This window comes from Erpetoichthys calabaricus, chromosome 1 (assembly GCF_900747795.2).
Source record: "Erpetoichthys calabaricus chromosome 1, fErpCal1.3, whole genome shotgun sequence".
Taxonomy (NCBI): Eukaryota; Metazoa; Chordata; class Cladistia; order Polypteriformes; family Polypteridae; genus Erpetoichthys; species Erpetoichthys calabaricus.
This window is the reverse complement of record NC_041394.2, coordinates 174,212,707-174,227,959: the sequence shown is the minus strand read 5'-3', so window position 1 is coordinate 174,227,959 and position 15,253 is coordinate 174,212,707. Positions and strand designations below refer to the sequence as shown.

Genomic DNA, 15,253 nt, shown 5'->3' with positions numbered 1-15,253 from the left:
TCAACAGCACATTTTAAAATAAACAATCTTAACCTTTAGCAAACAGCAAGCAGTATCCTTTCCACAAAGGACAAATATCCATCTTACTGACCTGGGAAAAAATATTGGCAGTCGAAGCAACACGGCTGTCCACAATGCTGTAGAATATAGCCAGCAAACGATCAAGAGGGAAGGGCTTGGGTCCCAGGAGGTGGTTGCTGGTCTGTGTGACAGAAAGTGAAGAACTTAGAATAGGAGAATATTTAAATAATTAGTGTGTTGTCTGCCATTGCAATTTCCATCACAATAACAGACAACAAACTTAACAAAAACTATTTTCATCTTTTACTGCCAATTAAAATTAAGTTAATCCTGGAAGGAGACAATTGGCACCTAATTTGTACTTCCCATGGAAATGTGATAAACACAGCACAATTCAATAAATCATACAGTTGTTTCTTTGTTTAGCAGATAGACCGAACTGCAACTTTGTTCCACACTCGCCATCAGAGCAACCTAAATTTAATTGAGGAATGCACAACTATAACACTTACATTGGACACACAGATTTCAACATATAATTAGTTCAGCTAATAAATTAACATCTTGAATAATTACTGTAATTTGATTTAATTCCAAAAAAACTCTGCTAAATAGACATTTGGACACAGAGAGGACAGCACTTTAACTCAGCTTTATTTTTACATTTCTGAAACCTTTTCAGGACTTTCACAGCCTTGTGAAACATTATTTTGCTGCCATAAAAATGTTCTGATATACTGCTTCATTCAAGAGTTTCACTCCTCAATGCAAGAAATCAATATTGAAACAAAAATACACATCATAACAGTATACTATGTCTCAACCATCACCAGTATGGTTAATCAGGTGTGATTCAAAAGGAAAAATGGATTAATCAAAACTGGTTATACATTTACAACACATGTATATCATAGCAAACTGCAAATGCACATTCTTGTTTCTCAATAAAATGAATAAAAACCCTTGAGTCACTGGCTGTCAAAGCCACCTTAATATTTATTCTTGCACATTCTTCCACATAATTGCACACACAAAGAGATTACATGTAAAATTCCATTATAACGAATATCTTTACAACAAGTATTTTTATGGTCCCGACAGCGTCCCCATATGACACAAGTCTATAGAAATCTTGTTACTACGAAGTACATTCAGCAGATACTTTCATTTTAACGAAGTGCACAAAAGACCTTGAAATGCCTGAATGAATCATCCACAGAGCAGTTATTTCTGTGGCCGCAGCTCAGTTGTGCACAACGATCCCCAAACAGAAACACTAATTTTTTTTTCTTTCATCGAACTTTCCTCGTACTGTTTTTTTTTTTGCTTTTTTTGTTTCCTGCGGTTTTCAGTGATACCTTTTGCTTATTGCTCGTCAACATTTGAAAAACATCCATTGGAATTTAACTCATTGTCACCCTCCTATTAAAAACAGCAGACATGGAAAAATGATAACAGTTCATATTAGGAAAAAAAATAATAATTTTTTGCAGCTCTCGATTGCTGTAATAAGAAAAAAGTTGCCAGTGAATTCGGAATTTCGCCATCGACACTGTCAACTTTCTTGAAAGACAGAACAAAAAAAAGTAGAAAAATCTCGGGTTGCAAATGTATGTGAACTGCTGCATTTGAAGACGTTGAAAAAGCCGTTTTTATGTGGTTCTGTGATGCTTGTTCAAGAAACATTCCTATTAATGCGGCACTCATTCAAGAAAATGTGAGGTTTGTAAATTCTCTTGGGACCTCCTCCAACTAGAAAGCAAGCCGAAGAGTGTCCCAAAAGTGCGATCTCCGCGTCTGTACGGGTCAATAGCAGGCTCACAGATATGCTGCATCTCTCCATCAAAGTAAACAGAAAAGATCTCGATGGGTGATGCAAGGTTAGGAGCACGTAAATTGTAAATACAGATACTGTAACAGGATTACTTGATCACTGACCTGGCCACAAGCCTGCCTCACTGCTATGTCTGTGTATAGCAGAGTGGCAGATCACACTACAATAAATAACTGTGCCGTTCCTGTTTCATGCTGAATAAAGCTGGTTTTGCTAAAGTACTGAGACTAAGCCTCGTGTTTTGGGGTGCAAGACAGGGACTTATAGCGTGACCCCGATCTTTTATGATTTGCTTCTGTGGCGTTTCACTGCAGCAATGTGAGCCTCCTATTGTCCTGCCCCAGCAACGGACAAACAATCTTCCACAGACACTGCAATCGCGCATCATGACGCACTTCAGCATGTCGTTCCCGTTGGGTGGGGAGTGGGGGGTCTCAAAAGAGTTCAGAAACCTCACAATATGAAGAAGAAATAATGATTCGACTCCTAACTGATAACTGTGCTGCCCACAACATGCTTCCACATTCCGATAATGTTCGCTTTGAATACCTCCCACCCAATTGCATGGCAGCACTTCAGCCACTGGATTTGGGCATCATTCGCACCCTGAAGGTGTATTATCGCAAGGAAATGCTCAGAAAAATTCTCATCAGCATAACTTGTAGGCAGGAGGAGATTAAAAGTAACGCGAAAGAATTTATTGAAATGACTGCAAACGCCTGGATACAAGTTAAAAAAAGCACTATAGTTACAAATACAGAATCTCATTACAACAAAATATTTGTTACAACGAAATATTTTTTAGCTCCCTGGGAGTTCGTTATAACAGAATTTTACCTGTATATGATGCAAATAGAATTGTCAAAACATATAATGCTGTTATTGAATAAGCAGTACATTGCAGAGAAACAGCAAACATAACTAATGCAGTGGCAAATCAGTATACAGCACAGACGAACACTGCACCAACAGTTAAGCTTTTACTAATGTTAAAGACTACTCATCTCATGTAGACAAACTGAATACCTCACTTGCAGCCAATTAAAGTAGAGTGTGTGCACACAGAGCCCATTTAAAAAGAGGGAATTACTACAGGTAGCAAAAGCTAGAAGTCAAAAGTCGCAGGTACAACCTTGCTAGTTCCTCATAAACCCAAATTCATCTGCTCACCTTTTCATGTTTCTTCAGGAAAGTGACCTTCTTCATTTTCCCATGATGCTGTACAAAAGAAAAAAGTGCAACCAGTCAGATATCAGTAAGCAATCTATGTACTAAAGAGGACAATTCTAGGACTAAGGCAGTTATATCTATATCAAACTATATCAAAACTATATCAAAAGCTGCCTTCAGTTTTATGATGGACAGGTCACAAGGGAGACTTGTCTACATGCCACAATTAACATACTTGCAGAGGCCAAAACAGTTCAATGTCACAACTGTTGTAGGCTACAGTAGCTATTTAATAAAAGCATAACCATGCTTCCTTTCTGTGCCTTGGCTATTGCTTTTCTATTCTTCATATTCTCTTTGCATTATGAAGCAAGTACAATTTAACAGGGTAACGTAAGTCCTTTTCTACTTAAACCTTTTTGCTTTATATTTTTGTGTTTCTAACAGTTTCTTAAAATTGCAAATCCTCATTAAACAATATCCTTTTAATGTGCACACTTATCTTCAGTTTGTTTTATATACTTTATCTGCTAACACTGCAGCTAGCACTAAAGATCCAAACTTTGCTTATGTTTTCTAAGTCTGGAGAGATAAATATGAGGGCATGCTGTGGATGATGGTAATGAGATGTGGAAAATTTCTACTATTCTATGATAATTTGTTTCTTGCCATTTCCCCAATTTTATTTTAACTGTTTTGCAAATTGTACCACCTTACTCTTAAGCAAGATAATCTTCCAGTATGATGCTCCTATTTTATATAATTTGTTCACTGTCTTTTAATACTGTGTAACCATACATATTAACACATGTCCAATTAAACGTGTGCATTTACGGGGTGATTTCTCAGGCTTAAAAGCTCGCCTTTTACTAAAAAGGTAAATGCAAAACTATTTTCAATCAGTTTATTGAAACGCTCCCGTTAAGGATTGCAATAACATATTCGCGAGATAAAAGAACGAAGTAGGGGGAAATGGAGGAACAGCCGCAAACAGCGAAGAGCAAAAAATTAATTAAACAATTGAGAACGGAGCGAGTTAAGCATACAAGCATGTTCATAAGGGAAACAAAGCACGGTGTAAAACGTAACTTTCAATTAAGTTTATAGAAACGCTCCCGCTGCGGATTGCAATAACATATTCGCGAGATAAAAGTTTAATGACAAGACACGAGGTATAAACGAACCACACGCCGTGGCGCAACGTTAGGGGCAACAGTTTCAACCATTCTATGATCTGCTTCTCGCAACTGAAAGACGGCACATGGCGGATGTTAGCCGACTTGCTGACTGCAACGTTAGGGGCTTCAACTATGGCGCTGACACAACATCTCAGTGCCAACACTTTGCAGACTGTACTTAAAAGACACGCCCTCCTCACTGGACAGTTGAAAACACCAATCAAACTAACGATGACATCAAGTATTACCCAATCCAAAGTAGGAAAGGAGGCATCTTCATAAAATGCGTGTGGGATAATTTGCATGAGACGCTGCTTTAAAAAAAAAATGATACAAAACATATGGGATAAAACCCGTCCAGTACTGATTCAAAACGGGACGCGCAATTTCATTCTCAAACCCGGCACGATTCCGTATTTTAAAGGACGGGTGGCAACCCTACAGTGCCAGGTAACCACCCATACAATCAGATTGTGATTCAGACTAGGAATGCAATGAATGTAATTACCCCGATCTACATACAAGGCGAAAGTCTTGCAACATTCAAAGATGATGGTTTGGGATAAGTACACCATACAACATAAAAGAGCTTATGAAGCCTTGAACCGAAAAAAGCAAGATCTCAGAGATCGTAAAAAAAAAAAAAAAAGGAGGTAATGTCGTTTTACTCGCTGTAGATTTTAGTCAAACATTACCAGTTATTCCACGAGGGAGACCAGCAGATGAACTCAACGCGTGTTTAAAATCCATGCTTCTCCCACGCTCGGTTATATGTCGCGTGTTCTCGGGTAGGTGCACCAAAACATTTATACATTTAAGCATGTAATGGGCAAACAAAAAATGAGGTATACCCGAAGGCACTGCAGTAGTACTTCATGTAACTTTACTTCTTAAATGTTAATGTTTTACTGTTTAATAATTTATACGCTTCTTATATATTGTTCAAATTCTTTTATCAAAATAACACTGACAGCGCAATGCACGATAACATGGAGTGAATACACCATACGCATCCGCCCACGGCTGCCCTGGTGTGCGCAGATAGGAGTTGATTCTAAAATAAAATAAACATAAAAACAGTAATACAATCATCACCCATAAAGCGGATAGCAGACGTGACGTATTATATGTGTACCAGATTTCAAGTCAATAGGTGAAACGGTTTGCAAGCTACAGGTGATTTAAAATCCTGGACAGACCAACGAAAAGCCACGGTAGCAAATTATAGAAGAACATTTTACTGTTTAATAATTTATATTTATATGAAATGTGCTTCTTATATATTACTTCATATTCTCATATGATAATGATGTTCATGTTGTTTATATTGATTTCTATGTTATTGTAAGTGCATCTATGTGTGTATATGTATGTATGTATATATATATATATATATATATATATATATATATATATATATATATATATAAAAAATATGTGTATATGTATATATAATATATCTGTATATGTGTGTATATGTGTGTGTATATGTGTATATGTATATATATATATGCCAGCAACACTCATAACAATGACAACACAATTACATTGACAATCATGTTACGTTATTTTTAAAATGTTTCCTTTACTTTTTCATAACCTCTTTAACACACTACTTCTCCGCTGCGAAGCGCGGGTATTTTGCTAGTTTTATATAAAATCACATTTATAATACCTAAATCATAATCCTAAGTTACTCTTTATCTGAATATCGATTCATGAAATCAAAACCTGAAAAAAATACACAAAATTGGTAATTAGTGCAGTATAATTAAAAATTAGCTGTGTTTGGTGGTATCTTATTACTTCTCACTAACCTTTAGGAAGAATCGCTTGTCAGTACGAGCAGGATTGAAAGATGCCAAATATGCAGCTATCAGTAGGAATTTAGAATAGTATGGTAGATCCACATGTGTGTATGCAGAGAGTCCTGCAGGCAGAAGAACATGCATACAAGTAAATATAGGTTTAATGTGGAAGCACTGTTCATCAGCTTACACACCACAAAAAACAAGGAGATTCACAGGTTCTGCTTTAAAAGATGTGTGTACCTTTTAGGTACCCTGTCTCTTCCTTTGTATCTTGCATCATCTCCCACTGCAGGCTATTAAGGGAAGTAAAATACTAAGCTTGAGACATGCACAATACTATACAGGATAAATGTAGAACATCAGGCTTCCTGTAATTATCGTTCTATGCAGAAATATACTGACCTAGAAACTTCCCGCAAGTACACAGTCTGCATAGCCTTCCTCAGGTGTGGTTCAATGCTTCTCCACAACTTGTGAGTGTCACTTTCTCGAACTAAAGAAGAAAACAGGATCAGTTGAAGTTTCCAGTACCAGTTTTGCCAGTGCGGATACAGTCACCCAAGCCCATTGCCAAATAACTGTTTACAAAAGTTGTCACTGTGTAGCTAAGCCTTCTGTAATCATAGAAAACCACTGAGGGGGACCAGATCAAGTGCATACAACTCCTTTACAAAATCAGGTAAACTACTCTCAAAGCCATAACAAAAAATAGTAAAACAAAGGCAAATGCAAGACTCACCTTCTCCTTTAAGCAGGGGCTCACAGAATTTGGAAAAGTTCAGTGCTGCCTAAAAAGAATGAAATCAGACAGGATCACAAGTACATCCAGACTAGCACAAAAGAACAACATGAAATATCTGGGGAAACGTTCTTACCAGGTGCCTAAGCTCACATAAGTCTCGACAGACAGCATAGAAGACACCCAGCAATATGTTGATGTATGTGGCATATAGGTCATCAGAAAACTCTGGGTGCCTGTCTTTGCACAAGATTTGCTGTAATTCCGCTGTAATATACGAAAACAAGTCATAAACCCAGGAATCAGACAAATAACTCTTTAGGAAACACAAATCTTGTTGTAATATAACATGTATTCATTTTTCAACACTTTAAAAATGTATCCAAGATCAGCAACTCACCTTTGGTGTAATCAGGAAAATAAAAGAGTATTGGCTCCAAGCAGCCTGTATTTGGTCGGAATTTTTCCCATACAATTTCAGTTAGGAAGATTACAGTGATATTACCACCCACCTAAAAAGACAGAGTAGTCAACCTAGCACCCATCTAGTCATCCACTTGCATTAACAAGAATAAACAAGGGGAATCAATATGACCAAGAAACAAAAGAATAGACAAAATGGCTAAAATACTGCACTGGTCATATTGTGAACAGGTAAATGTTAAGCTACCAAATGCCAAATGTGCATAAAAGGACTCTGTATTTCAGTCATTGAATTATTATAATAATTGTTATAATTATTATTATAACTACAGAGACCTTTTAAATAAAAACTGTAGTTAAAAGTAAACAGCTACTGAGCAACAAACATGCATACAAAACGTTCCAGAGTGTAAACATGCACTATGCGGCCCACAGTTTGTGAGCAGTCCTATAGTTCTCCTGTACATAAGGAAATTTTCATGTTGTGGTTAAACAACTTGCCCCACCAGGGATGCAAAAGCTTGCAAAATGCAATTACATACAGCTTCCTGCTGCCCAGGTTTAGAGTGTCATTAGGAATGTCATTAGGAGTGCACCACTGAAGGGTTTTAGAATGCACTTACAGATAATTTAGTCTAACTACTGCAGCCTTCTCAACATGACTTTTCATCTTCAAGTGTAGTAACAGAAATTCTCCCTTACAATATGAAGCTACCAATGTGAATGTACTTTGTCATTGTGTACAAATGGAGAGTTTCACATTGTTTTCATAATATTTAAAGTATTCTACAGTACAAATATACAGGCAAAGCAGCTTCCATCTTCTATTAGAAAGACATCCAGAATGCTAGTGAAAAAAGTTGAATATACCAGCTCTTGCAGCCGAAGAAATCCAGGTAGAAGATTGGCATCCATATCTCTCAGGACTTCAGCTTGGTCGATCACCTATAGTGTAAAAATAAATCAACAAATGAGATAACTAGTTGGATAGTGCTAATGGAAGCTCTCAAACTGGGAATAAGCACCAACAGATTAGAATTTAAAATTTCATGCCAATGACAACGAGGACAGCAGAGAGTAGCCCCACAGATCTTCTGGCATTAACAATAACTTAAGAATTGCCACTTACAATATAGACTGTTTGTTGATCCAAGACATTGCTAGTACTGAGTTGACGGAAGATCCGGATAAAGTCATTCAAGGTTTCACAGTGAAACTCCTCATCTAATGATGGGTATAGTGAACTTAGCTGGCTCAGTATTTGCTGGAACAACAAGCGTGGAGTGAAACACTCCACCATAGAAACAAAGGCATGAGGAAGCTGTCAAGAGGAATTAACAAAAACAATTAATCTTGCAATACTATTTTATTAATATGCAATAATGCCTATAACAAAAGACACTCTGGAAGAGAAGCTAGTAACTAACAGTGGTCAACAGTGTCAAAAAATGTATCATTGTCCAGGTATGTATAAGCTACAGCAACAAAACTGAAGGGTCAAAATGGTGCAAGGTTATGAGAACACTAAATCAGCAGGAAGAATTTTGAAGCTCAGAGTAGATCTGCTGTATACTTAGCACACCTGATTTTTTTTTTTTTTTTATATACAAACATGTAAAAAACCCACATCTTCTGAATATATACCAAATTTAGTAAACCATCAAATTCAAGTTTATAATACATAGTAAAAGGGACTCCTTGATATTCTTAATTACTTTTCATTTAACCAAACCACTTCTAATAACCTATAACAACTTGATTATCGTATTTGACTCAATTTTCTTTATACTCTATATCCCTCTCTCTCATATTATATATATAAAAAAATCCAACATTTGTCTTTCTGCTTTTCTTTTCTTTTTTTTTTTAAATTTTATTGATTTTATTGTAATCGCACAACACTCCATACAAATAGATCAATTTTTACAAAAATAGGATTGAAAACAAATCAACCCCCACCCCTGAGAAAGAGAGCATGACCAACAGAGTAAAACTTAAAGGTAGTAAAAATAAGTAAATCGATTAATTAATAAGTGAATAAAAATAAATGGAGAAGAAAATGAAATGGGGAGAGAATCTGCTTCCTCAGTGTTTTAAGAGCTTAATCTAAAATGTTATTAATTAGATCCTGCCAGGTTTTGAAAAAGTTCTGCACAGATCCTCTAAGTGAGAATTTGATTTTTTCCAATTTCAAATAGTATAAAACATCAGTTACCCACTGACTTAAAAGAGGAGAGTTAGGATTCTTCCAGATGAGCAAGATAAGTCTACGTGCCAATTGTGTAGTAAAGGCAATCACAGTTTGTTTGTCCTTCTCCACTTTAAGCCCATCTGGAAGTACACCAAACACAGCTGTTAATGGATTAGGAGGGATTATGACACCAAGGCTGTCTGAAAGGCATTTAAAAATTTTGGTCCAAAACATGTGGCCCAATGAGGCTGGAACTTGATTGCAGCATTCGCAGGTTGGATCTCGCCCTGGAAAAATTTTGGACAATTTTAAACAAGACAGATGTGCTCGATATTTTTTCCAGCATTGAGGGAGGTGGGAGGTGAGGAAAATCGGGCAGGGTCTGTTTAACAAAGTTTCTAATTTGAAGATAGTGAAAGAAATGTGTTGCTGGAAAGTAAAATTTGGAATATAATTGTTCGCAGGATGCAAAGATGTCATCTATGTACTGATCTCTAAGTGATTTAGTCCCAAATATTTTCCAAATATTAAAAACTGTATATGTTTGTGAATGTTCTTGATCTATTCTAGTGATTTCGCTGGTTAGGTCCGATACCTTCTTGGTTTCTAATTTATTTCTGAAGGCCTTCAGGGTTTCCCCAGAGTATTCCTGCGGAGACCTCCGAGGATGTATTTGTCTCTAGAAAAAAAATGATTTGTTTTGTTCTGTACAGTTCTCGTCTGCTAATAAAAGTGGGTTAAGATGCCATCTGCGAGACGAGTATGTGGGGCATAACGATTTTAGCTCCAAGATCAGAGGGTCATGTTCAAAAATAACAATAGCGTTGTACTTGCAAGATTTAATCGTAGGAAAGAAGTTGTTATCTATAAAGAAATAATAAATTCTTGAGTAGCAATGATGCACTGGTGAGTAGAAGGAATATGCTTTTGAGTTTGGGTTTAGAAATCTCCAGGGGTCTGACAGGTTGTGATCAGTTACAAACTGTGTAATTGTCTTTGTAGTGTTAGATGTCATCGCCCCTGTTACGCGAAACCTATCTAAGTCTGGATTTAAAACACAAAGTCCCCAGTCATTATAATTTTCTGAGTTTTCACATTGAGAATGGATGTAAATACATTTTGCATGAATTCCCTATCATCCACATTTGGTGCATAAACATTTATTAAAATCACTTTACAGTTAAATAAATTGCCCATGACAATTACATATCTCCCTTCAGGACCAGATACTACATCTGATACCACAAATGAGACTGTTCTATGTATAAATATTCCCACACACTCTAGTTTTCTTTGTAAAGCTGCAATGGAACATTTGGTCAGTCCAGTCTTTTTGCAGCTGGAACTGATCCTTGCTTAATAAGTTGGTCTCCTATAAAAATAGTATTTTAGCGTTTAGACCTGTTAGGTGAGAGAATACTTTCTTTCTCTTTAATTTGTGATTCAGGCCTTTAACACTCCAGCTCAAAAAGTTAACTGTCCCATCATGGAGACATTGATTCTGAAATTTTGATGTCATTTTGTAGTCTTAACAAAGTGAGACGACTTTGACCTTAATTCCCAATTTTCTCAGGAGTTATTGCCATGCATCCTATTTTTATTATGGTAATTATAAGGATTAAAAGGATAGAGATAGCTTGCTCTCTTTCTCTCCCCCCCCTAGTCCTCCCCCGGCATTTTGCCTTCCCACATGAGGCTGGACCCCACTTCACAAAGTCCCAGTCCTTTGACATACCTAGAGACACAGCATGTCCAAAACAAAACAAGCCCCCCAGCAGCGGCGTAAGAGTATTAAAATTGAGATATCTATTGCCAATACAGTCTAAATACTATAAGCATAAAATATAATCTTTAATAGTAAGATAGTAAACCCAGGGAATGGTGTTAAAAAGTGGCACTGGATAAGCTTAGTAAACCCTAATGCAATAACAATAAACCAAGGGTATGATGTTAAACAGTCTCCTTTAGAATAGTGTAAAAAAAAGAAAAAGTTACTGTGGCACGCGGCTGGGGGTGGCACCCAGCCGGGACGCCCAGGAAGACAGGAGGAGGGCTCATGTCTCCTCCAAACCACGAGGGGGTGACCGCCCTGGTTCCTTTGGGGGCCACGGGTACAGAGCTGAGAAGCTCAACCCTGTAGGGGCCCGTGGTCACCGCCTGGAGAACCCTGGACCCCAGCATGTCCACCACACCACGAAGTGCTGGGGGGAAGACAAGTGGGGACACCCGGTGTGCTTCTGGGTACGCAGCCGGCACTTCCACCACACAGGGGCATGTCGGTGGGAGATTGCCGGAACACTCCTGGAGCACATCCGGGTGCTTATAAAAGGGGCCGCCTCCCTTCACAGAGAGGCTGGAGTCAGGTGGAAGATGGACGAGGTCAGTGAAGAGAGAGAGAGAGAAGGAGGCGGTCTGAAGAAAGCATAGTGTGGTTGGCCTGGACTTTGGGGGAGATTGCGGTTTGTGTGGCACTGAACATTGTATATAGTAGTTGTAAATAAATGTGTGGTGGTGACTTTGAACATGTCTACCTGTCTGTGTCCGGGGCTCGTTCCACATTACTAATTTAATTTCTTCCACACAAACGCATACAGTCATGGCCGAAATTTTCCCAGAAAATGCACCATTTCTCCCAGAAAATTGTTGCAATTACAAATGTTTTGGTATACACATGTTTATTTCCTTTATGTGCATTGGAACAACACAAAAAAAAAAAAGAGAAAAAAAGCCAATTCTGACATCATTTCACACAAAACTCAAAAACCGGGCTGGACAAAATTATTGGCACCCTCAACTTAATATTTAGTTGCACGCCCTTTGGAAAAAATAACTGAAATCAAGCGCTTACTATAACCATCAACAAGCTTGTTACACCTCTCAACTGGAATTTCCGACCACTCTTCTTTTGCAAACTGCTCAAGGTCTCTCAGATTTGAAGGGCGCCTTCTCCCAACAGCAATTTTGAGATCTCTCCATAAGAGTTCAATAGGATTTAGATCCGGACTCATTGCTGGCCACTTCAGAACTCTCCAGCGCTTTGTCTTCAACCATTTCTGGGTGCTTTTAGAGGTATGTTTGGGGTCATTATCCTGCTGGAACACCCATGACCTCTGACGCAGACCCAGCTTTCTGACACTGGGCCCTACATTGCGCCCCAATATCTTTTGGTAGTCTTCAGATTTCATGATGCCTTGCACACAGTCAAGGCATCCAGTGCCAGAGGCAGTTAAACATCCCCAAAACATCTTAGAACCTCCACCATGTTTGACTGTAGGTACTTTGTTCTTTTCTTCATAGGCCTCATTCCGTTTTCTGTAAACAGTAGAATGATGAGCTTTACTAAAAAGCTCTACCTTGGTCTCATCTGTCCACAAGACGTTCGCCCAGAAGGATTTTAGCTTCCTCAAGTACATTTCGGCAAACTCCAGCCTGGCCTTTTTATGTTTCTGTGTCCGCAGTGGGATCCTCCTTGCTCTCCTGCCATAGCGTTTCATTTCGTTCAGATGTCAATGGATAGTTCGAGCTGACACTGTTGCACCCTGAGTCTGCAGAACAGCTTGAATATGTTTTGAAGTTGATTTGGGCCATTTATCCACCATTCAGACTATCCTTCGTTGCAGTCTTTTATTAATTTTTCTCTTCCGTCCATGTCCAGGGAGATTAGCTACAGTGCTATGTGTTGTGAACTTCTTGATTATGTTGCACACAGTGGACAACGGAACATGAAGATCTCTGGAGATGGACTTGTAGCTAGGGGTGGGCGGTATGACCAAAATTCTATATCACGGTATTTTTCTAAATTATCCCGGTTTCACGGTATTCGACGGTATTTTTTTCCCCATGCATGAGTGGATGTTAACCACATTTTCCACTGCAATTACTGGCTAAGAATAACCTATTCCACTGTCAAGAGTATTGTACACTGTACAAAAAAAACATTTTAATGTGCACACAGTTATTAATACAGTTTTGCATTGCCCCATAAAGTGATAGTTTTCAAGGGGGTGGCACTAATGGAGAAGGTATCACATTGCATGACAGATGCAGTCAAAATATAGAACCATTTTATTGAACAAATTTTGCAAAAACAAACTATAATTTTGACAACATATTTTCAACCATACAAAGAGGCATTTAGACTTAGTAAAATATCCAGAAGTGCTTGTCAAAAATTGTATTGCACCGAATATGTCTTAGAAAAGGAATAAATAGTAAATATTTTTTGTAAACCAACTACACTTTCTGTTAATGTTAACAATCTCTGTCCACGGACACGTTAAAGTGACTTTTTAAACAACTTTATCGTCATTAAACTGCATAATATTTAAACTAATAAATAATAACAATAAAATAAATAATAGTATTATTACTGATAGTTGCACTATTACTTCAAGACTTCAAGCCCAGGTGCATTACACAGTATTCACCAAATTAAAATAAAATAAAACAAGTGCAACTTGGTGATGACATCTTTACCAACTGAACCATCATTTAGGCAAACTGCATTAATATGGACATTGCTTCAAGCTAAGCTATACTGGGAAGAAAAAAACAAACTATATGTCGAGAACAAAGTCAACATTTCCACTTTATTCTCGCCGTTTATGTCGAGATTAAAGTCGACATTTCCACTTTATTCTCATAGTTTACTTCATAATTAAAGTAGAATGTCGTAAACTAAGCTTCTTCCTAAAATCAATGTTTAATCAATTACTTAATTTACCCCGTCATAAATGAATGCAGCACATTAAATGCTTTGTGTTACGTTCCCCGACCCAGTGGTTAATCACTACGCTTCTTAAACTGACTTCCTCCGCACTATGAGAAGACAGCGATCACCATACAGAATCCATTCACTTCATGATATTCCTGCTTTCTGAAAATTTAGAATGCTAAGATAAATACTTGATATCATTTTCATGATGAAATGCATTAAAGCAGGTATTACACATGCACGGTAGTGAGGCGGTAGTGCTGCTCCCTTGCAGTAAGGGGTCCCCAGGTTTATGTTCAGTGTAGAGAACTTTATGGCAGGTGTGACGAGGCTCCAAAAAACTGGATGTATGAATAGCTATCGCACAGGTTTAACTTAAATATTGTGTAAATGTTGGGTTTGTGATCTGCTGGTCGGAGACACGAACACAGAATTCAATGCATGTACTTCTGAGCGGGCTATCTTTATTGCATGCATGCTGTCTCTATCTGACGTAGGCTACCAAAACCCCAGTTCCTATCCTTCCTTTTTCTTTCACCACATAACCAATCACCACACGATAAACGTCTTTGTGAAATTAAAACTAGTTGTAAACTTAGCCCACGGAGTGTTCAGAACTTTAAAAATATCTTCGTTATACATGTTTAATTATGCCATTCATTCAGAGTTGCGCCCATCTCTGAACAAGTCGCCAGCGCATCGAAGGATGAATACAAGCAAAACATATAGGGTCAATATAGCACAACAAAACCCCACATCCTACATGACTTTGAAAGGAAACTGAAGCGCCGAGTAAACCCACCAGAAAAACATGCATTCGCCGCCGTGCCCCCATATTATTAATGCATGCTTTAATGCATTTCACCATGAAAATTATATTAAGTATTTATTTTAGCATTCTAAATGTTCAGAGAGAAGGAAGATCATGAAGTGAATGTATTCTTGACTACAGATCGCTGCTGGCGCCTCCTCTTAGTGCAAGAAGAAGTCAGTTTAAGAATCACTTAACACAAAGCATTTAATGTGCTATATAACTTATGATGGGGTTTGAGAAAATCTAGTAAATTAAATATTCATTTTGCGATGAAATTTAGTTTACGATGTTCTACTTTAATGACAAATTACGAGAATAAAGTCAACATGTCGACTTTAATCTTGACATAAACGGCGAG

General features: G+C 37.8%; 1 protein-coding gene across 2 annotated transcripts in view; it reads right to left on the bottom strand.

Moving 5' to 3' along the window:
* Positions 1-15,253, bottom strand: part of orc5 (origin recognition complex, subunit 5) — a 41,441-nt gene that overhangs the window by 10,172 nt on the left and 16,016 nt on the right. For both annotated transcript variants that reach the window (XM_028808770.2, XM_028808752.2), the window contains exons 4-13: positions 8,306-8,497; positions 8,047-8,121; positions 7,154-7,265; positions 6,890-7,020; positions 6,754-6,802; positions 6,417-6,507; positions 6,255-6,307; positions 6,021-6,133; positions 3,026-3,073; positions 92-202 (exon numbers count right to left, since the gene is read on the bottom strand). In XM_028808770.2, coding sequence (XP_028664603.1) covers positions 92-202; positions 3,026-3,073; positions 6,021-6,133; positions 6,255-6,307; positions 6,417-6,507; positions 6,754-6,802; positions 6,890-7,020; positions 7,154-7,265; positions 8,047-8,121; positions 8,306-8,497 — 975 coding nt within the window. The remainder of the gene's footprint in view (positions 1-91; positions 203-3,025; positions 3,074-6,020; positions 6,134-6,254; positions 6,308-6,416; positions 6,508-6,753; positions 6,803-6,889; positions 7,021-7,153; positions 7,266-8,046; positions 8,122-8,305; positions 8,498-15,253) is intronic.